The sequence below is a fragment of the Glycine max genome, chromosome 11, assembly GCF_000004515.6.
Source record: "Glycine max cultivar Williams 82 chromosome 11, Glycine_max_v4.0, whole genome shotgun sequence".
In the NCBI taxonomy this organism is placed as follows: Eukaryota; Viridiplantae; Streptophyta; class Magnoliopsida; order Fabales; family Fabaceae; genus Glycine; species Glycine max.
In genome coordinates this window covers 34,254,788-34,278,613 of record NC_038247.2, presented here as the reverse complement: position 1 = coordinate 34,278,613, position 23,826 = coordinate 34,254,788, and the positions used below count along the sequence as shown (strand labels likewise).

Here is a 23,826-nt window from a genome sequence, read left to right as displayed (position 1 = left end):
TTCTCAAAAACCAAACATAGCACAATTTTGTTTTACAAAAGAGTTTTCTCAAATTTTTCTAAGTTACCAGAGCATTTACTCTCTGGTAATCGATTACCAGTTTCCTGTAATCGATTACCAGTGATAAAATTTGATTTCAAAAAGTTTTTAACTGAATTTGCAACGTTCCAAATGATTTTTAAATGGTGTAATCAATTACAATATATTGGTAATCGATTACCAAAGAGTCACATCTTTTCATAAAATGCATTGTGTAATCGATTACATGGTTATGGTAATCGATTACTAGTGACAAGTTTTGAATAAAAGATCAAGAGATGTAACTCTTGACATGATTTTCTCAAGGTTATAACTCTTCCAATGGTTTTCTTGACCAGACATGAAGAGTCTATAAAAGCAAGACCTTGACTTGCATTCAAACAACTTCTTGAACAACTTTTGAGAAACCTTGAAACCTTTACAACCTTTACAATTCTTTAAGAATTCTTTCCTACTCATCTTTCTTCTTCTTCCTTTGCCAAAAAGCTTTCTAAGTTTTCTATTTTCCAAACCTTGTTCTTCTGCAAGTGAAAATTCTGCAGAAAACAAAAGTGTGCTATATCTTTTCATTCAATTCTCCCTTTGCCAAAAAGAATTCTGTTGGATCAAGTGGCCTCAGAATAATTAAGAAGGGGGGTTGAATTAATTATTACTAGACCTTTACAAATTAAAAATTACCCTTCTTAGGCTTTTACTATGTTGTTAAGAAAATAAAGAATAGAAAAGAAACTTAACCAAAAGTAAAAGCAAGAATTAAAGTGCACAGCGGAAATTAAAAGAGTAGGGAAGAAGGAGACAAACACACAAGAGTTTTATACTGGTTCAACAACAACCCGTGCCTACATCCAGTCCCCAAGCGACTTGCGGTCCTTGAGATTTCTTTTCAACCTTGTAAAAATCCTTTTACAAGCAAAGATCCACAAGGGATGTACCCTCCCTTGTTCTCTTTGAACAACCTAGTGGATGTATCCTCCACTAGAACTGATCCACAAGAGATGTACCCTCTCTTGTTCTCAATCAACAACCCAAGTAGATGTACCCTCTACTTGTACCACAAAGGATGTACCCTCCAATGTGTTAAGACAAAGTTCTCAGGTGGTTAGTCCTTTGAAACTTTGTGAATGGGGAAACAAAAGAATTCTCAGGCGGTTAGTCCTTTGAAATCTTTTGTTTTAGGGAAAAGGGAAGAATCAAAAGAATTCTCAGACTATGTCGTTTTGAATTCTTTGACAAGGGAGAAGGGAGACACAAAAGAATTCAAGCGGTTAGTCCTTCGTTCTTTTGGAAAAGGGAGAAGAGAGACACAAAAAGAATTCTGGCAGTTAGTACTTGGTGAATTCTTTTTGGCAAAGAGAGAAGGGAATGAAAAAGATGAATAGCACAAGTTTTTGAACAAATAACTTTTCTTGGAAGAAAAAGTTTTGAACAAAAAATTTTAGAAAGATAAAGAGAAGATGAAATAAGAAAGTTTTGAAAGAAATGAAAGAAGATGTTGAAAGATAGATTGGTTGAAAGAGATGATAGATCTAAATGAGATTGTTAAAATGTTTCATGCCAAGGTCACATATTTATAGTTTCTTGATGACTCAAGTCAAAACTTGTAACTCTTGGCAATTCCTTTAAAAACTAATCACATAAAAAGATATGACTTTTGAAAGAATCTTCAGAAACAAGTCACTTGAAGAAATGTGACTTTTGGAAATGAATTTTTTGAAAACAGTCACTGGTAATCGATTACCATAAAGGTGTAATCGATTTCACATCAACAGATGTGACTCTTCATTTTGAATTTTGAAAATCTTAACGTTTTAAAACCACTGGTAATCGATTACTATAATCTGGTAATCGATTACCAGAGAGTAAAACTCTTTGGTAATGATTTTGTGAAAACTTCTTGTACTACTCAATGTTTTGAAAAACTTCTTAATACTTATCTTGATTCTTGAATCTTTGAGTCTTGAATCTTGATCTTGATTATTTTTCATTCTTGAATCTTGATTCTTGAAATCAAATTTACTCTTGATCCTTGAAGTGTTCTTGACTCAATCTTGAACTCAAACTTGAACTCATTCTTGAATGTCATCATCTTTGTTATCATGAAGTGATCTTGACTTTTGAGCTTTTTGTCATCATCTTTGTTATCATCAAAACTCCTAGAATCAATCTTGATTCATCATGAAGCTTGCTTCTACAAATTCAACAAGGACTAATCGTCTGAATTCTTTTTGTGTCTCTCTTCTCCCTTTTCCAAAAGAATAGAGGGACTAACTGCCTGAATTCTTTTGTGTCTCCCTTCTCCCTTTCCAAGAGAATTAAAAGGACTAACTGCCTGAGATATCTTTTGTTTCCCCTTACAAAGATTCAAAGGACTAACCTCCTAAAAATTCTTTGTCTTAACACATTGAAGGGTACATCCTTTGTGGTACAAGTAGAGGGTACATATACTTGGGTTGTTGTAACAGAGAACAGGAGAGGGTACATCTCTTGTGGATCAGTTCAAGTGGAGGGTACATCCACTTGGTTGTTCAAAGAGAACAAGGGAGGGTACATCTCTTGTGGATCTTTTCTTGTAAAGGATTTTACAAGCTTGGAAGAAATCTCAAGAACCGGTGGTGCTTGGGGACTAGATGTAGGCACGAGTTGTTGCCGAACCAGTATAAAATTCTTGTGTTTGTCTTCTTCTTCCCTACACTTTTAATTTCCGCTGTGTACTTTACTTTTACGCTTTACTTTTGTTTAACTTACATAACTTAGTAGTAAAGCCTAATTGAATTTAGTAACATTAAGAAGGATAAGTTTTAATTAGTCAAGGTACATTAATAATTAATTCAACCCCTCCTTCTTAATTATTCTGAGGCCACTTGATCCAATAAATAATGTACAATACTACAATAACCCATATTGCTCTCCACTGCAGCGCACACTGGCAAATGGTCATCATGTTGCCTAAGGGAAATCTTGTTATCTGGTTTTGTTCCTTGCATAACAAGCCAGACAACTACCTTAAAGGAATAATTAACAAGTCAGTGTTGTTTTTCAATACATTTGCATTAGCATTACTTAACAACATCAATATTTTAATGTTCCTTGTATTCAACAGTGCTTTGAAAGGACTTGATGATACTCCACAACCTAAATCCAAGGCTGGTGCTAGGTGGATTGTTGTTAAGGTACATGATTTAAATAAAACTTCTACTTATATATATATATATATATATATATATATATATATATATATATATATATATATATATATATATTATGTGTGTGTACACTAATTGTAGTTAACGTTTAATATCCAAATTTCATTATGTATTTAGTGTAATAGACAAAAAGGGAGCATTGAGTGTGGCTATTACGTCATGCACTGGATGTCCACTATAATCTTAGGAAGTTTCAGGAATAATTGGAAAATGGTAATTGTTTATTTCAAACAAAGTTGATTTTCTTATCATTGGTATTACATTATTAACTTATGTTTTATTTGATCATGCAGTATTTTAATGATATTAGACCATTGGAAGTAGAGAGATTGAAGGCGCTTCGCATCCAGTGGACACAATATTATCTCAAAATTAGAAATCAAACTTAGGATGTTAAGGAACTATGTAATTTTAGGTTACTTAATTAGTTTACTAGCTTGCTTTACATTTTTTACAATTGTTGTTTCATTTTAACTGAATATTCTTTATTGATAGTTATTAATAAATTATTTATTCATTGTTATCAATTGATTTTTTACAATTGATAGTTTACTAGCTAGCTTTCTGCTAAAAAATGTTTGAAAGCATAATGTAAATGATATATGTTGTGATGTGTGGTCTGATTTGAAATTTAAAGGTTAAATTTTGTGTTTTTTTTGTAAAAATAGAAAGTGTATTTAAAAAAATTCCTAATAACAACATTGGTTTTTTTTTAAAAAAACCGATGTTAATATCCAAAAACGTTAACATCGATTCCTGTAAAAAAAACTGATGTTAACTTATACGTTATATCAGTTTTTGTTAAAAACCAATGTTAACATAAAAATGTTAACATCGATTTTCTACAAAAACCGATGTTAACATATAAGTAAACATCAGTTTCTGACTGAAGCTGATGTTAACGTTTGGAAGTTAACATCGGTTTATATACAGAACTGATATTAACGTATAAGTTAACATCGATTTTTATAAAAAAACCGATGTTAATGTATATACAAAATCGATGTGAACTGTCAACATTCATATATATTTTTTGGTGTAATTCTTATTATATAACATCGGTTATTTAAATAACCAATGTTGTCAATTTTACATTAACATCGGTTTCAAAAAATCGATGTTAACGATAATACTTTCAACATCAGTTAAAAACCAATCTAGAAAGTCATAAATAATTGATGTAAAAAGCATATTTTCTAATAGTGATACCTTAACTCAATATGAATAATTAGGTTGGAATAATCTTGTGACATTTGAAATACGCATCCAACGGTTTTTTGTATTTTTGTTTTTAACTTGTTTAAAACTTAGTCCTACATTTTATAGGACTAGCATAGTGACATAGTCTTTCTACATGTTTGAATGGGCCTTAACAAAGTGTATGTATATTTTACTTGAAAACTGGAAGATGCAAGAGTTACGTATGACTGGAAATTGAAAATTGATCCCATTATGGCTAGATGATGCAGTACCAAACACTCACAAAATTGATTCTTAATGAAATATTGATTTTACTAAATTGATTGTGGTTAAAATTGATATTGATGTGATATGATTTGTGATTGGATATTTTTATTATAGAAATGTCAAGAATAAAATTGAATATAAATTTTTTTATCCAATACAAAAATTATCTCCAACATTGTTTCAACTCAAAATTAACTCTAAAATCTTCTCCAACATTAACATGAAACTAAATATCAGCCATAAGAATGCACTATTATTGCACAAATATTGGATGGATGTGTACCCGAGGAAACAATCATCATAAATGAGATGAGCAATATTTCTGGTGGAGCAGTTGCAGATATTGGCGGTGGTAGCGGCAAAGTAGGTGGCACAGTCAGTGTTGGAGAGGTAGTTCTTGCATTGGAACGTTGCATAGACAGGGTCTGATCCACTGATTGATTTATTCATGGCAAATTAAAGTGCTTGCTTTTGGTTGATAACCGGTGATCTCATATCAGCTCGACTTGCGTTTAGATTTTGGTAGAAGTTGGACAAGTCGCGTACCAAGACTATGCTGCACCCAAATGAGAGTACAAAGAGTTGAGGGTCTCCTACAGCACCTTCAAAGCTCCACCATGACCATAACACTAACAAGGCTACGAGCTTGAGTTGCACCATTATATTATGATTCTCAAACTCGATCGGTATGTATCAAAGGGTTCAAACTTCAAAAGATAGGTTTGATATATGCCTCAAAGAAAAAAGTCTAGTTGATGATCATGATGTCCAAGACTTTGGTAAGTTAATACACTTTGTAAGTCCTATTGACTTACCAAAGAAGACCAAGACTATAGTAAGTCAATAAGCCAGGTCATCCAAAATTTCCTGATATATAGCAATACACTTTGTAACCAAAGAATATATATCAAAGGGTTCAAAGGATAGGTTTGATACACACATTTGAGTAAAAAGACTTGACGGTCTCCTACAGGACCCTCAAAGCTCCACCATAGCCACAATATCGACAAGGGTCTACGAGCTTGAGCTGCATCATATTGTTGTGGCTCTCAAACTAGATCAGTATATATCTAAGGGTTCTAAAGCCTCAATTAAAAAAAGTCTAGTTGTTGACGATGCCCATGCATGGGTAGACAATCAAATTTTAATCAGTACATAACCTAAATCCGTTAATGTAAACATAGAGCATTGAATTTGTATCAATTGACTTCCAACAATTCTACTTGCTTGGATTAGGATTTTTTGAACCAAATAACTAAATTATCCCAAATATGTTAAATTTTAACTTGAGCCACCGGCTCAGAGTAAGGATAAATTATATAATTGCTTACAGTGACAGATCCAAAAAACATTTTTGATGAGGCAAATAAAAAATAATATATAATATTTTTATAGACAAAAAATATTATAAAATTTTACAAATGCACAATTTCGTGATAAAAAAATTAAAATGCTAAAGTTTCTACAAATTTAAAAATATGAAGTGGATAAAATTAGTACCATTTTTTCTTTTATCTTTAATAATATTTTATGGGGGCAATCCTAATTCTTTTATGGGAGCAAAAATAATAATAATTTAATATATTCAAGTTAAAAATTTACTTAGTGGAGACAATTACCCATGATCTCCAATGTACGTAGATTCGTCCCTGCTTACATATACATATACAAGAGTCTACATATAAAGAGTTACAAAGTTGGAGCGGTTAGAAGAACATACAAACAGTGAATTCAGTACTAAATAACAAGTTTTAGTCCGTTAAAATCCCTTCAAGAGTCCTAGTCTCTTCATGGAGGCTGTTACAAAATAGGCTTCCGACTAGTGATCAATTACATATGAGAAGGATCCCTTTTCAGAGTCTGGATAATTCTTGTGTTTTTTGTAGAGAGGTTATTAAAGATTGTCAACATCTTTTTCTGTCTTGCAGAATAATTGCTGGAATTTGGAACGAGGTTCTTAAATGGATTGGAGTTTCTTTTGAGCTACCACAACAGTTGACTCAGCTTTATGAATAGATCAACAACAACCCGCATGGTGGGGAAGAAGGCAACGAGTAAAATCATTTATTTGGAACACTACTTGGTGCATTTGGATGTAGAGTGTTGCAAAACAAGGGTAACTCACAACATTGAGGGAGATGAATGCACACTTTTTTATTGGATGACAATCTGTTTAAATATAAATTTATTGTAACATAAAGAAGCAATAATAACTGACTTCCTATATAATAACCAACCAATAACATAACAAACCACTAAGTAATAGAAAATAAAATAACTAATCCTAAAAACTTGGTCAAACAATTAATAGAAAATAACAAACTAACAGACAACTACTGATACACGTTCAACACTGCTTGTATCAGTGGTTGACAAATCCAAGTTTCTCTCTTGGTAGCTCAAGATTTAATGCGGTTGTATCCATATGCTCTCTTTTTCAACACACAATAAATTTGCTTCAGTAGCTATTCGTGCAACCCCTTTGAAATTTCTTGCAACAGTAGCAACTTTCTTTTCTACTTCTAGCTTTTATCTATGAAAATAATCCTCTACTTGAAAGATGTTATACCTTGTTGGATGCTTGACAACATCTCTTTAAATCCAGAGACAAATTTCTTTTTCTTATTTTCTAGAGCTTCTAAACTAGAGTCATTGTCTACTATCTTCATTTCTTTCTGTTTAACTAAAGCAAGAAGTTGTTCCAACTCCCCCATTAACACATCCTTTCTTTTACAAAGGATCTATTTTTCTGTTTTTTTAATCTGGATTGAATGCTCAATGGTATTATTTAATTCTAAACGAGCTTCATTCATAAATTGTGATTCAATCTCCAACTCCATCTTTTTAACCTTCAAGGCTTTAGAGGATGAAAGCCATTGGTCCATTTCTTTTGAATACATTTACATGTTTTGCCAAGGTAAGTTTTGACAAATCTTTTGTATTCTCCAAGAATGTAATAGTAGCCTTAAATATTTCAGAGACAATCACTAGTACTTTCTCAACTATTCATGAGTCGGAAAAAATTAGAACCAAGCAATCTTACTTTGTTAGCAATTCTAAGAAACTTGTTAGCATACTCTTTAATTGAAGCAAGGTGTTTAGGCTTTTTTGTGATGGGTTTCACTCAGTTCACTCACAAGTCCTTCTTAAGAAGAAGGTTCTAGATACCAATCTATTGTAAAATAAGCGTAACTCACAAGACTAAGGGAGATGAATGCACAGTTTTTATTGAATGATCATCTCTTTAAATACATATTTATTGTGACATAATGAAGCAATAATAACTGACTTCCTAAATAATAACCAACCACAAACATAACAATAACAACCAATAAGTAACAGAGAATAAAACAACTAATCCTAAAAACATGGTCAAACAATTAATAGAAAATAACAAACTAACAGGCAACTATTGATACACGTTCAACATAGAGAAATGCTATTATCTAGGGGTGTTCACAGGTACGAATGATCCAATGACCCAACCCGATCCTATTTGTTTGGGTTGGTTTTAGTTTTTGGGGGGTCCAACCTGACCTAACCCAATGAAACCCAACCATATTTGGGTTGGGTAACGAGTTACATAATACATATTAGAGACCCAACCCAACCTAACCTATATATAATAAATTAGAAATAAAATATTAAAATAATATATTAGTAATTAATTAATTATTGAATATAAACTCACTCAACTCACAGAGGAGAAACCTTATTGCGCTATTGCCCCTCCTCTACGCGGCCATGCCCCCACTACGTCTACTTGACTACTCTTACTCCGCATCTCCCTCCGATGGTTCATCCCTCCCTCCGTGCCATTACACTCAGCCTCTTTGTCCACCGTCATCACAACACTTAGGTCTTTGCTCTGCCTCACTCTCCAACGGCACTTCGCATCTTTGTCCCTCCCTACAGCTATGCTCACTCGGCCTAGTCCTGTCTTGCGGTTGCATGATTGCATCCTCTCTTAGGTTTTCACTCCGCCTCGCTCTTCGACACTTCGCATCTCCATCCTTTCGTAGTCTCTCTGGGTGACTGCATTGTGCCGACAATCCCGCTGCAAACTCTTTTTCATTCTCCTATGTCGACACGACACTCATAGATAAAATGCTTACTGCATATGAATTGATAGATGATTTTTTTTAAGAAACCATCATTGTAGTGAATTTTTCTGAAACGTACAATTTTTTTATTCCTTTGATGTGGTTATTAAAATCTATACTTATACTCTCTAGGTGGAGATGTTTTACAAATTATTCAGCCTTTATCTCATTTTATGATTACCTTCTTCCCTGATATTCACTTACATCATATGATAGATTGCTATATTGTGACTGCCTTGTTTGTATTGCTTGTTATAAATGTGTTTTTTATTTTTCTTTGACTCAAAAAAAAATATTAGGAAACTATCACTATAGGGAATAGTGTGACCAAAATTTGGTATGAATATCAAGAAATACATTCTTGGTTGATGCAGAAATATAGAGATAGTACATGTTTTGAATAACATTATTAGCAGAGGAAATTTGGATCACATAAGGATATGAATTATGATCAAATGATACTAGGTACATACTTGTGGCTTTTATAATTCAAGAGAGTTTCATGAACACAAATTGGAGACAAAGATGAGATTCCATAGGAAATCAAAAAACATAGTCATCAAATGGCAAGTAGAAAAAATATATATAGTTGTTAGAGATTAGGACATGAATTTGGAATCTGGGTTTGTGGAATAAGTCCGAAGACTGGAAATAAAATTCCTTGTCACTTGCCTACCACAAAGAAAATATTTGTACAACTCTAAACAAAGTATAATGTTCTTGATACACAAGAAAATATATATAGTTGTATTAACGATTATGCTCAATTGACTCACTTTAGCATAATTTGTAGATGTTGTTCACTTAAGAAAATATATATAATTGTATTTCTATTATTATTCATTATTTTCTATATGATACAGGTTGTAGACTTGTAATTGACAGTTGTTAAATAATTAAATTTTACAAAATGAAAATAGAAGTTGTACTGGAAGTGTCAATGCCTCAAGTCCTTTGCCACCGTTTACTCCCTCTCAATGTCCTACTGAACTTGTAACAGCTAGTGCTACATCACAATCAAAACGAGTGTCGGAGGTTCCCACACAACAAGGGGTGTAAGTTCCATCTGGACCATCTGAGCTATCGAAGGTACAAAAAAGAAAATCTTCTAGATCCCCTTCTAAAGTATGGAATCATTTTGATAGGTTAAATGATAATGCCTTTTGCAAGTGTAGTAAAAAATGCCATAAGGCTAATAGTTCTAAATATGGAACCACAAACTTGAACAAACATTCAGCTTCATATGTGAAGAAAAACCCCTTTAGGCAAGTTGATAAGAAACAAAAAATAATTGTTGTTGGAAAGGGATGTGAGGGTGACCCTAATGTTGTTAGTATGAAACTTGTTAATTTCAATCAAGAGACAGCTCTTATAGAACTTGCAAAGACGATCATTGTAGATGAACCTCCTTTTAAATTTTTTGAATATGAAGGGTTTAGGAAGTTTATGGAAGTGGCTCAACCTTATTTTAAAATTCCTTCTCATGTAACTATTGCTAGATATTACATTCAAGTTTTTAATGATGAAAAGGAGAAGTTAAAATGCATATTGCCTGCAAATAAACAAATGGTTTCACTTACAAATAATACATGGACATCAATCCAAAATGTGAATTACATGTGTGTGACAGCTCATTACATTGATAAAGCATTTAGGCTGCATAAGAAAATATTGAAATTTTGTTTGATTTGCAACCACAAAAGTTAATCCATAGGGATAGCCTTAGGGAATTGCTTGAAAGAATAGGGGATTAAAAAAAATTGTTGTGTAACAGTTGATAATGCAAGTGCTAACAATGTAGTCATTTCATATTTAAGTAGAGGTCTTAGTGTTTGGAATGGTCATACTTTGTTGAATGGAGAGTTCATGTATATGCGGTGTTTCACACACATTTTGAATTTCATTGTATGTGATGGGTTGAAGGAAATTGACTCTTCAATTAGTGAAATAAAGGTTGCATGTAAGTTTGTGAGGTCTTCTCCAAGTAGGTTGTTTTAGGTTTTGTAAAGCTTTGTTTGTTTCTATTTGTTTATTTATTTTGGCGAATTCAAGTTTGGAGGAATTAGTTTCATGTTATTAGAGTTAATAGTTTTGAAGATTTTGTAGGAAATGATTAGTTGTTATAATTAAATTTGAAAAACGCTTCTACCAATAATAACACCACACCTTGTTCTCCTTCCTTCACACACAAAAACCGAGAAAGAAACAGAACGGTTCAATAGCCATAGCCACCGTGAACCTCACTTCAAAGACATGCTACGACATCATTTCAAGAACCAACAACCAAGGTTCTTCTCTCTTCTTCCGTCCCTACAAATGCTTTCACAATTTCATTTATTCATTCATGTAACTTTCAGTTCATTGTATTATTATCAACTCATGGCATCTAACAAGGCAGCAATCAGCCTTGAGGAAATCAAGAATGAGACCATTGATCTGGTATGTTTTCTCAACAATTTTTGTTTATGCTCTGTGTTCAAGTTTACATTGCTAAATCTTATAAAGTTTTGATTTTTCTGTTTCTGCTTCATTGATTACCCCTTCCCTTTCACTATCACACTGAAAGAAGTTAATATTTCTAACTACTTCAAAAGGCATGTCTCTCTCTCACTCCATGCCCGCTCATATTCTTAAACAATCATTTTCACTTTTGAGCCAACACAAACCCTAAGCCCCAATCCCAGGAGGATCAGAAGCATATGCACCGCATCTAGTCCCCGACCAACCCCTTCTTCTTGGGCTCCAACAATGACCAGCTCAAACCCCACTCTCTCTTTCTCTCTTTCTCCACCATAAATGACCCTTCTCCTGGGCAACGCCACCGTACAAACCCTAATTTAACTAAAGGAGCAACAGAAGGAGGTGCTTGCTTACAAATGGCAGCCATCGCAAGCAACAATGACATCACCACTACCAACAATAGTCATGTGATGAGCCTTATCAACAAGCACCTCCGCGCCCTCAGCAAGAAGTTCAACTGCATCCTCACCACGGAAGAGGCCATCACCCAGGGCAAGCCCTTGAACAAGGAGCAAGAAGAGGTTCTCCACTGCAAACCCTCCATGATGTAATCCTGATTTACGGATCCAATTTTTAGCATCAGCAAACTGGTAAACCAATTGGGGACTTTATGAAATTGGGGAAAATAAAATGTTAAAGCGGAATTAGAGAAGGACATGGAAAGAAAATGCCACAATCTTGGAAGATTGATAAGTTGAGGATGATTCGCCAAAAATAATAGAATTCTTTGATAAGAACCTATGGTTTCAAAGAAGAACCAAGAGAGGCACTCTCTTAAGTGTGTCTAATATGAAATTTCATCCAAAATTGTTAACAAAGTCTTTAAGAAGTCTATTTATAACTCCTACTAGTAACCCTAAATGAGACCCTAAGCCCAATAACTATTCTAGTAATTAAAAAGACTTAAAAAGAAAAATAAAAAAAAAAGGTAGGATTGATGCATCCAAGTTGGCATGCGATAGAAAGGAGATCAGTACTCTCGAATTTATCTATTTGTAGGACAAAAACTCATGACTTAATTTTATTTGCTGGAATTTCAACTGTGGGTAATGAAGGGGAATAAATATAATTATTTCCTCTTTCACATGTAGTAATTTTGTGCCAAAGTAGAAATGAATCCATTTTCTATTTGCTTCTTCTACTTTATATAGGACAACTTCTGATCCAAGGTTAAAGCCATTTTAATTACCTCGTGGTTTTCCACTCTGGTCGTGGTTTAAGTTTTATTGTGTTGTTCTCGAGTGGCTTATAAAAAGAAAGAAAAAATAACAGTAAAGTATACACTACTGGAAAAAAGGTCTTCTACGATGGTTGTAACGCACATTCAAAGATGATTTTAAACCGTCTTTGAAGCCAACGTCATTGAAAGTTAAGACTTTCGACGACGATTCTATAAAGAACTGTCTTAGAAAAGGATACCTTTCTAAGAAGGTTCTTAGTTAATTTAAACAACACATCATTGAATTAGTTCAATTGTTCAAACAAACACATATACAAGGCCAAAAGACAAAATATATTTTGTCTTTTTTTTTTATCAATCGATGAAATATCGATATATAGCATTATAAGTGTGAAGAAAAAATATTTGGGATTATGTTGGTTACCTGGACCGCATCTAATATTGCACTTGCGAGCACACCGTGCTTGAAGCCTCGCTGCATGTGACATTTTCAACTCACATTATACATCCAAATCATATTATATCATCTTTCATTCTACTAGTTTCCTATTTTGATTTTGCCTACCATCACACTTTTTTGGTATAACTTTAGTGAATTAAAAATGTAATAAAAATACAAAAATAGTTTGTATTGCATAATTAAAGATCAATAAAAGTCAAATTCAAAGTAAATGAATGAAATAAGACGTTTTTATTTATTAAAAAAGAACATTTAATATAATAAACAGTAAAGAGGAAAATCATATTGAAGTTTAGTTTGTTAGTTTTCAGTTAATAAATGTTTGATAGTTCTGAGAGAAAAGCTTGAAGGGATTGAATAATCATAGAGCAAAAAGAAAGGATCTCTACTGATACTAGAAATTGAATTTTGTATTCATTATTGGAAGCGATGGTACAAGGGTTCCTTAGATACATGATATTATGAATGGTAAGAATAACTTAAACTTTAACGAGGAAACTGTCAAGCAGTTATTAACAACAAAACTAACATAGTAATTAATTAAATCAGCCTAATACTTGAAAAACTAAATAAACTCATAAATTCAGACTTTAAGAATGCATACAGAATTAATTTCATAGTTGAAATGTAGTAGTTAACTACTAGGAGGAAGAAATGAAGCACTAATAATTTAATTTAAACTCACCCATAAAGCTTTTTCCAATTACACTTTGGGTCCAAGGAAGCTTTTCATCAGCGCCAACTTTTTCCCCTATGTACTTCTACAAATACATAAGGAACATAACAAGTTGACAATAAATGCATGATACACAACTTAGAATCGAGAATAAAGTTGATTAAAAAAAGAAATAAATGAGCAATAAGGAAACATCTACATATGTTTTATTATTAAATAAAAAGAAAGAAAAAGGAAACTTAAAATGTATCACTAAAGTATAATTTTGAAAAGGCTGTATAGATGAGGAAACAATAGTGGCAGCCTGTGAAAATTATTAAAAGAGAAGGGAAGTGTTAGTGAAATAAATATAAATATAGTTTTGAAAGTTGAAACAATTGCAATAGTACTTGGAAATTGATGGCTCTTTGGTGAATATCATGAGGAAGCTGAGGAGGGTCAAGATACTTATCTTCCAAATACTGGATGTGAGACTGAGAAGAGATGAGAAAATGGAGAAGGGAAGTAAAAGAAAAGAGGGAATGAGTGATTGAGTCTAACCATAATAATGGCAAGAGAGTCAACAATTACTGAATCTCCATCGACCAACACGGGAACAAATCCAATGGGGTTGAGCTTAAGAAACTTTGAACATAGGTAAAAGAGGAAATCGAATTGATCTGAGCTTAACAAATATTATATTGCATTGAATTTGGAGGAACATGAACAGAAAAACAAACCAAGGTCAGAAAATGATGTGATTGCTAGGTAATCGTAAGGTAGTCCTAAATAAAAGAAAAGAAAAGGGAAGGTGAGATATTGAGATTTGGAAGTAAGAAAGAAGAAGTGAGTAGTACCTTTGAGGTTGAGAGCAAATCGAACTCGAAAGGCGTGCTTATGCAGTACGAATACAGTTTCAACTTCGTGGCAACCTCAATTTAAGCAAGTGCCTCAACCTTTGAGTATAAGGAATCAATGAATGACAATGGTTAAAGTTATAAGTTTATTTTCTAGAATAATTGCAAAAGATTGAAGTTGGCCCCTAAGGGACAAGAGGAAGCTACCAAGGCTAATAGGAGAGCCAACAGAGTCATAAATGAAAGTATATAATTTATGTATATAGCAATCCTCATTAGAAAATCCACCATCCAAATATAAGAAAATAATAATGATAATCTATGAGCAACCAGAATAAGCAAGTCAATAAATGCATCTGGGAAAAAGGATTACCATTTCTAACTTTCGTTTTAAATTTTGAGGGGTGTCAATTCAAACTCACTTGCTATTACAATTATTTTCATGTTAGTATTCCTCTAAAAATGAATGCATAATTACCATGAGAATTTATTTATGATTTCAAACCATTATATAATAAAATGATGCATGTGTTCTTTAGATAAATGAGACAGAGAGAGATAGCTTACGCATTCTTTTGAATCCAAAATCATAAGGAGTTACAATGTAGAATTCTCTGAAACAAGCAAACAAACCAATCGAAATAGTTTCTTCCTCCTTTTGCTCCTCATCCACTAGTAAAACTCCAAATAAATACAATACCAATTACCAATTCACCATTGACAAGAAAAGAATGAAGTTTAGTCCATAAGAATACCTTTTATAAAAGAGACAGTGAACTAATTTCATGATCAAGGGCAAGAGAACCACAATTCATTGCAAAAAGGCACATCAAGTTACATGAAGAAAACGAAAAATACAGCATGAGGTTAACATTGTAACCATTACTAGACTCCCTAGTTGCAGAACATGATAGTTTGTCTTCATGTAATCCGGAAGCCACTGGTCGAGAACTACCACGCCCTTTTTGCCAATGGTGACTATCTTTTCCTCTTCCTCCTCATCTTTTGTCTCCTCTGCAACCTCGATTTCTTTGGAGTGGCTCAAATTCCCATTTTGCAAATTCTTTGCTCTTTTTCTAGTCCAACGAGGAGAACAAGTACCACCGTCACTCGTCGTTTGTTTGCGAAAAATGGCTTCAAGCCTACGGACCTGGAATTATCAATGGATGCATTAGAGAGAGATAAACGAGAAAGAGTGGGAATTGGTTAGAGAGTGTACTAGAGTGGGTTTGGTTCCGGTGGTGGACAGTCAACGGTTGAGGAGCTCCATTTGTAGCTCCTCCACCTTCATTTTACTTGACGCGTCTTCTCGAGAGCCTAGGGAAGAGGAGAGAAGGCATTGGGTAGAGGAGAGAGGCATTGGAAAGAGGAGAGCGAGTGAAGCGAGGAGAGGAAGAGTCATGCGTTCAAATTTTAAATTGCCCAAATTTAAAGACGATTTTTCACGAAACCATTTTTTAAGTGTAAAACAAAGGCGGTTTTGTGAAAACCGTCTTTGTTTTATATTATTCAAAGACGGTTTCATGAAAATCGTCTTTGAAATGTTGCCAATATTTACAAAAATGTCACCGCCCCCAAACAGAGACGGTTTTGTGACAACCGAATTTAAATGCGCGTCGTGGGATACGCTGTTTTTAGTAGTGATAATACTATAATATAGTTATAAATAGTGTGCATTATGTGTATTGCTTTATGATTATATGATGTAATTTAATAGTGTGGCTGCATTAAGTTCTTCCTAGTTAAATAGGTAATTAATCGATGTAAATTGTTAGGTTTTTGTATTTTTGTATAGAATCAATATTTACTCTTGCCACTTATATAGCCTTATAATTTACTTCCTTTTTCTTAAGTTTACAATAATTTTGCTGCTGTTATTCTAATGTTGTACTCCAGTGCTTGGCATTTACACCTCCGCTAACTGCTTGTTTGCTTTAACTGCTGTCTGATTTCCAAAAAGAAAGAGAGAAGTGAATATGAAGGTGATCAAGGTTCCCAAAATTGAATGTAAGGTAACACACTGATTGTTGCCAATTTGTTGCTGATTGCGTAGATTTCATTTATTCCTACTTAGTTTTTTGGTTTCTATGAAATTTTGCTATTTGAATTTGAAATTCCAATGTAAGAGTACGAGACTTACATTTATTATCGACTTGAAATTATAATGATGGATTTCAATGAAAATCCATTGTTAGGAGTAGGAAAACTGCTATATTTCATATATTCACAAAATTTAAAGCCATTAGGATTAGCCACTAGTATTATTTTATTGTTTGACCAATTTTCACAATTTAGGTTGCTGGATGATGCAACAGATTGTGAACCTTGAGGTCCTCATGGTACTGCACAGGTAATGATTGCACATGCTACCAAAAAATTGTAATTAAGCAACGGTTATATTACTTCTTATTTGTATTTGTTTTTGCTTTTGATATTTAGAGAAAATTTCTAATATTTTTTCTAGTGAGTTGATTGCTTTTCTTAACTGAATGTCAAATGGTTATAAATATCCTTCGGACAACATTGAGTGAAAATGGATAAGATTGGCATTATGTATACGATTTGCTTGTCAGATGCTCACACTTAGAAGCAGGGATGGATCTAAGGATGGGCAAGCAAGGGCCTTGCTCCCTCCCTTAGGACCCTTTGCATATGTATATATATATATATATAAGAAAAATATAAAAATAAAAATAATAAACAAAAATATATATGAAAAATATGTTTGAGTTGATATTTGCTTAAATTTTTTTAGTAGTGGATCATATCTCTAATTTTATTCATAAATTAATAATAAATAATTTTTAAATTTATTATTTATTAAAGAATAATTTATTAGAACTTAAATATTTAAATTATTATGTAAAGAAATATTGGTTCCCCTTCTATACACTCTTGGATCTGTCCCTGTTTAGAAGTAACATAATTAGTAGTAAATATGTGTGGCACTTACCGTTTTGGAGTGGATCCTGTATGTCATGGCACACGAAGTGAAGTAGTGAACTACCATTCCTAAACTCATTGGAAAATGAAAATGTCAATTCTTCTTGGAGTAGCTCACATGAGACAACTCTTTGTTGGTCCGAACTCCGAAAAATTGAGACTTACATAACTACTTTTACTGGCATTCAAATTGCCCGACCTGCAAGCATTGCTGCTAAAATAACATATTTTTCCCGGCCATTAAAAGGCTTTTACCGACACTCCTTACAGGTCAGCATTCGGCAATACATTTACCGACCATTGCCAAGACCAAGTGGAGGATTCTAATCTTGTGTTTTTATGGTGTTCATTTTCGGTCCAGATTTGGCAAGCGATTTTCCAATGGCTAGGAATCCAGAAATACATCCCACAGAATATTGTTCAGCTGTATGACCTCATGGGAAGCTTATGCAGAGGAAGCAAATGGAAACGTTTTAGAAATCTGTTTTGGCATATAACATGCTGGTGTTTCTGGAATTTGAGAAATGCTATCATTTTTTAGGGAGAGGAATGGGACTAGTGGATGTGTTATTGATAGTATTATGAGGATATCTTGGCAGTGGTTGTTGTATATGCAACGTATCAAATCGGGTATCTCGTATTCATCTTGGTGCATTTGCCTGTTGGAGTGCAACTGATTTTTTTATTGGCAATTGGGGGCACAGGGAGCGGTTTTGTTGCTCACCGTGTCAGGGGGTTTTTTGGGTCTCTTTTTGTTATGTATAGTTCTTACTGTACATCCCCAACATGTAAAGTTCTTACTTTCATAAGTATCAATATACTTCTTTTGCCTTTTTTTTAAAAAAAAAAAAAAACTCAAGCACTCCATAAAGCACTAATAAACAAAATCTTAGGAATGCCAATGTAATCTTCTCTTCAAAATAAGATTTTTTACCAATAATTATTCCCATCTTTAATAATGAACTAGACAAAAAATTTATTTCACATCATGTACTTAATCATTGAGCAGGTACAACAGAATTGGAGGTAGTAGCATTAGTGGTCGAGGAACCAGTTGAGGCAGATATGATAGATCTTTAAGGGGCCCTTAAATTTGACTCAAAAAAGATAGGCATCGAAGGTCTCATATGCTCAAGTAAGTCATTGCTACTGAGTTGGACTACTACTTCAGACATGGCTGGCCGCATTGCAGGCGATGCTTGAGTGCACAACAAAGCAATGCCTATCACTTTCTTCACTTCTTCTGGATCATACTTATTAGGGTTTAAGGTTTTGTCCACTAACTCCAAGTGCTTGCCACTCTCATACAATGTCCATGACTGTTGTAGTCAAAATCAAGGTTCATATAGTAAGATGTTATAAGAAAACAAACAATAATTGGTACATATATATGGGAAGTTCCTTACTTGTCGAAGAAGGTAATCATCCTCAATATCATCATCAACAACATTCACATTAGTACTCTTTCGACCACTTATGATTTCTAGAACTACAATTCCATAGCTGTATGTATCAGCCTTTTCTGATAATTGACCATGGAGTGCATACTCAGGTGCTGTGTATCCCCTGACAAATGCATAAGATTTATGAGACTACTCTGCATGTGGATACCAATATATTTGACTCTTTAAAATTTTCAAGTTGAGTTATTGGTATTATATTTTGACTCACAATGTCCCAGCAAATCTTGTGCTAAGATGAGATTGGTCCCCTGGAAGCAGCTTCGCCAATCCAAAATCAGCAATTTTAGGCTGAAGTTCTTCATCCAAGAGAATATTTCCACTCTTGATATCTCTATGTATGACAGAAACATGAAATTCCTCATGTAGATAGGCCAATCCCCTAGCCGTGCCCAAAATTATATCATACCGTTGTCTCCAGTTGAGTGAACCTTTTCTTTTACCTATTTCCCATGTGTATATGTTCAAAACTTCAGAGGTAAAAACAGAGCTAAATAAAGGATAACTCACAAAATGCTTCCATTGGAAATTAACTAGTTACCAAATAAGAATTTGTCAAGGCTGTTGTTTGCCATGTATTCGTAAACAAGAATTCTTTCTTGGCCTTTACTACAACAACCAAGAAGTCGAACCAGATTTTTGTGATGAACATTACTTATAAGCGTTACTTCACTCTCAAATTCATCATCGATCTTGCTGGATTTTCCTGAAAGTAACTTTTTTACTGCAACATCTTTCCCATTTTTCATTGTCCCCTATTGTATAACATCATCATTAAAAATTCTGCTTGAAACTTAGTTTTCTATCACTAGATGTGTAGCATATAAGTAATATTGCCTTCTTAGCTTATGGAGATATCTTCGTTGACAACTTCACATTAAAAACAGAACTCTTAGAGTCACGATTGAAATGTGAGGAGGAACAACTCAAGTTTACCTTGTATACAGCACCAAAGCCTCCTTCTCCTAGCTTATTTTTCTCACTAAAATTTTTTGTTGCAGCTTTCAAGTCACTATACTTGTACTTTGTTACAGCTTTCAACTCAGTTGCTCCCAATGTGTAAGCTGCTAAGCAAAATATAAGTTTGATTTATATATATATATATATATATATATATATATATATATATATATATATATGAAGAAATGAATTCATCTATGTGTACGAGAACAATGATATTTTTAGACATAATAATTTGTAATAGTTGGATGCAAAGCATCACATAAAGACTTCCCGAAATCCAAATAGTCTTATTACCTCTAGGAACTCTCTTTGGACTTTGAGATCTTCTATACCAAAAAAATAATGATAGAAGGATCACAACAAGGAGTGCACCTGCAAGACCACCACCAATAGTGACCCACTTCCTCATTGAACCTCCTGGTCCTGCAAGACAGAAAAAAAGTTGACCTCAAATGTTCCGAATGGTGTGTCTATTCAAGATGTTGATATTATAGTACGAGAAATACTAGTAACATGTTTTTCTAACACAGTTTTCTGATACATTCTCTACTATATATTGATTAAAATTTGTTAGAAATTAACTACAAAATCATATTTGAGACCCATTAAATAAGATAATGTGTTACTAGTTACTAGCCTTTCTCACTATTGAATCAGAGATGGCACACCACTAGCCCATTGTTATTCATTCCTGTCAACATCTATTGCATGAAGTTATGGCATTTGTACCTTGTTTTAAGAAGAGACTGATATCAGTGGTTTGGTTATCAGCAAAGTAGGGTGTCTCCGAGTATCTCATAAAGCATCCAGAAGGGTCAATTGCCCTACCATTTGTATTGGGAAGACAACCTTGTATGTTGCTCAGTTGATTTGACAAACAATTCAAACAAGTGTCGGGTGTGAGAGTTTCAGCACATTGTGCAAAAGCATAGATTGCACCGCCTGCTACATGTGTCTTGGTAGCTGCAAAGTAGCCACTAATTTTGGGTGTTGCTATTTGTAGATCCATCAGCACTTGTAGTCCAACTGTTCCAAAAGCAGTGCTTTCATCTGCAGTCTGATTTCCACAAAATGTGTGGCTGCTAAAAATGATACTGTTGTCCAAGAACACACTGTTCAAGTACCTGAACAGCCAAAGACATTCTGAAGCATCAAAAATCAAAGTCAATTAATTCTGATGATAACGGATCTAAAAAATCTAATCCGCATGGTCTTGATAATCTATAAACACCTAGCTAGTTGATAATTTGTGTTAAATGATAATTCAACCTACATTTTCAAGTCAGGTAGGATTACGATAGTTAACAAACTCATTGTCTGTGTATTTAAGACAATTGTATATTTTTGAACTCAATATCGATAATTAGGTTGGAACAATCTTGTGACATTTGAAATTTGCATTTGGCGGTTTCTTGATTTTAACATCTTGACAACTTAGTTTTACAAATTGATTTTAAAAAAATTAATTTTAACTGAAATTTGCATTTGGCGGTTTCTTGCATTTGGCTGGAAATAAAAAATTAACGCCATTATTGCTAGAGACGATGCAGGACCAAACTTACAAATTGATTTTAACTGAAATATTGATTTTGTAAAATTGATTATGATTAAAACTGATTTTGATGTAATATGGTTTATATTTGGATGTTTTTATTATAAAACTCAATATAAATTATTTTATCCAATATAAAAATTACTCAGAATTGTTTTAACTCAGAATTAATTCTAAAATTTTCCCCGACATGAAACTAAATTAAACGTACAAAAATTTATTTTAAATCAATTTTAGATTTAAAATCAATTCTCAATTCTACACTTACTCATTTTAGCCCTCTATTTGTTGCATAAAATTCTCTCTCTTTCTTCTCATCAAAGGGTACACACCAAGAGTTTCAAAAAATCATTTTTGAATTATCAGCGATAAGAAAGGACTATTATTGCTCAAATACAAGATGGATGTGTACCTGAGGATACAGCCGTCATAAACAAGATGAGCAGTATTTCCGGTGGAGCAGTTGCGGATATTGGCAGCAGCCGCGTCAAAGCAGGTGGTGCAGTCAGTGTTGGAAAGGTAGTTCCTGCATTGAAACGTTGCATAGACAGGGTCTGATCCACTGGTTGATTGAGCCGCGGCAAAGTGCTTGCTTTGGTTGCTAACCTGCGATCTCAGGGCAGCGAAACTTGCGTTTCGATTTTGATGCAAGTTGGACAAGTCGCGTGCCGAGACTGTGCTGCATTCAAATGTGAGGAAAAAGAGTTGAGGGTCTCCTACAGCACCCTCAAAGCTCCACCATGGCCAAAATATCGACAAGGTTAAGGCTACGAGCTTTAGTTGCATTGTATTGTTGTGATTCTCAAACTAGATCGGTATATATCTAAGGATACAAAAGATGGGTTTGATATTGGCCTCAAAGAATAAAAGTATAGTTGTTAATGATGTTCTCAAAGAAAAAAGTATAATTGTTAATGATGTTCATGTGTGGATGGACTAAGATAATTATGACGACACGAATCATCGTGCACCTATGAGGCAGAGTCAACAGTCAACACACAGATAAACTGCTTGCTACCCACCACTCATAGCACTAACACGTATTCAATTATTGTAGATTTTTTTCAATTTTTATTAAAGATATCTCTTCTTCTTTAACTGTTGTAGTTATATATTCATTATTTAGTTCTGTGAAAAAAAAAACTATTTTGTCAATCAACTTAATTTTTTAACTGTTTTCTTTTTTGACAAGGGAATTAATGATTAAACAAATAATGCATTTGAATCAAGCTGAATTTAAAATATTTTGAATTAATTTAGAAAAAATTATAAAAAAATTTAATAAGAGAATTTAAATTGGCTTAAATATAAAGTATTATTATCTAAATTTGATAGTAAGATAAATTTATATTATATTATTATTTTCTTTAAAAAGTTAATTTTATTAGAAATTTTATACATGCTGAGAATGTAACACAAATTTTTTCATTAAATATATTATTTTCATTCATGTGAACTCAACTGTCACTCATTTAAAATGGATTAATATCATATTTTAATTGACTTTATTATCTATTTTGAATGTATTAATTAATAATTATTTACTGTTATTAACCTTATTATAAATATTTATTTTGGAAAGTGTCATCTTTTTATTTATTAAAATTCAACATCCTTTTAATTTTACTTAGTGCTTATCAAAAATAATTTTTTCTTTGATTAGGTATTTTTGACTTAGCCTTGTTGACCGGGTCTTATCTTATCTTTTTTTATTGGGTATTTTTAATTATAAACTAGATACAAGCCATTCCATGATCCTATTCTGGTTTTAATATCAGGTCCCTTAAACCTTACTAATTGTGGATATCCTCTAAGTTCAATTTTTGAAGCATATTCTCCCTCAGCTGGATCTTCAACACTTTTCCAAGATGTAAGAGATCTTTCTAGACCAGTCTCTATGTTCCATTCAAGCTTCATTCCTGACATCAATGTATCAGTTGGATAATCAAAACTCTGCCACAAGAAGCTGTTCTTGTTAGTATCGTGTCCACTTTTCACTACAAAATTTCCCAAATCCAAAAGATAAGCAACTGGATTATTCACTGCTTTGCTTGATATATTGGATGACCAAATGGCGCCGTTTGTAGCACTGAGAAGCTCACGAATCCCTTTCTCATTGAGTTTGAGAACTCCTGAGTTATTCTGAAGAGGTGTGTTTCGGTTAGCCACCCATACCACTGTGTAAGAGGATGCATTTGTGTACCATATAGCCAAGTATCGTCTTGTTGAATTTCCGGGACTGAAGAAACCCATTTCAGTAATTACACCAGCTGAAACCAAAGTCTTGTTGGTAAATATTTGTGTTTTAATTTAAAATTTATAAATATATATTCCATCTTATAAAATAAAATATTTATTTTTTATTTTCTTAAGATTTTGTTTTAATGAGTCAAACTAGTTTGTTATGTTTGTTGTGACAACTGT

At 33.3% G+C, this 23,826-nt stretch overlaps 1 protein-coding gene across 3 annotated transcripts; it reads right to left on the bottom strand.

Annotated features, from left to right (window-relative positions):
- Window positions 1-18,380: 18,380 nt before the first annotated feature.
- On the bottom strand, window positions 18,381-22,399 carry CRK35 (cysteine-rich receptor-like protein kinase). 3 transcript variants are annotated; one of them, XM_041006807.1, is made up of 8 exons: window positions 21,815-22,399; window positions 20,580-20,974; window positions 20,145-20,273; window positions 19,824-19,951; window positions 19,429-19,642; window positions 19,099-19,330; window positions 18,834-18,993; window positions 18,381-18,746 (listed from the first exon to the last, which is right to left on the bottom strand). In XM_041006807.1, the coding sequence occupies exons 1-8, from the start codon at window positions 22,186-22,188 to the stop codon at window positions 18,504-18,506; spliced, it is 1,875 nt and encodes a 624-aa protein (XP_040862741.1). In that variant the 5' UTR covers window positions 22,189-22,399; the 3' UTR covers window positions 18,381-18,503. The 3 variants fall into 3 exon arrangements, with proteins under 3 accessions (XP_040862741.1, XP_014619671.1, XP_040862742.1); XM_014764185.2 differs by having other exon boundaries at window positions 19,824-19,954; window positions 21,815-22,359; XM_041006808.1 differs by having other exon boundaries at window positions 20,580-20,993; window positions 21,815-22,358.
- Window positions 22,400-23,826: the final 1,427 nt, after the last annotated feature.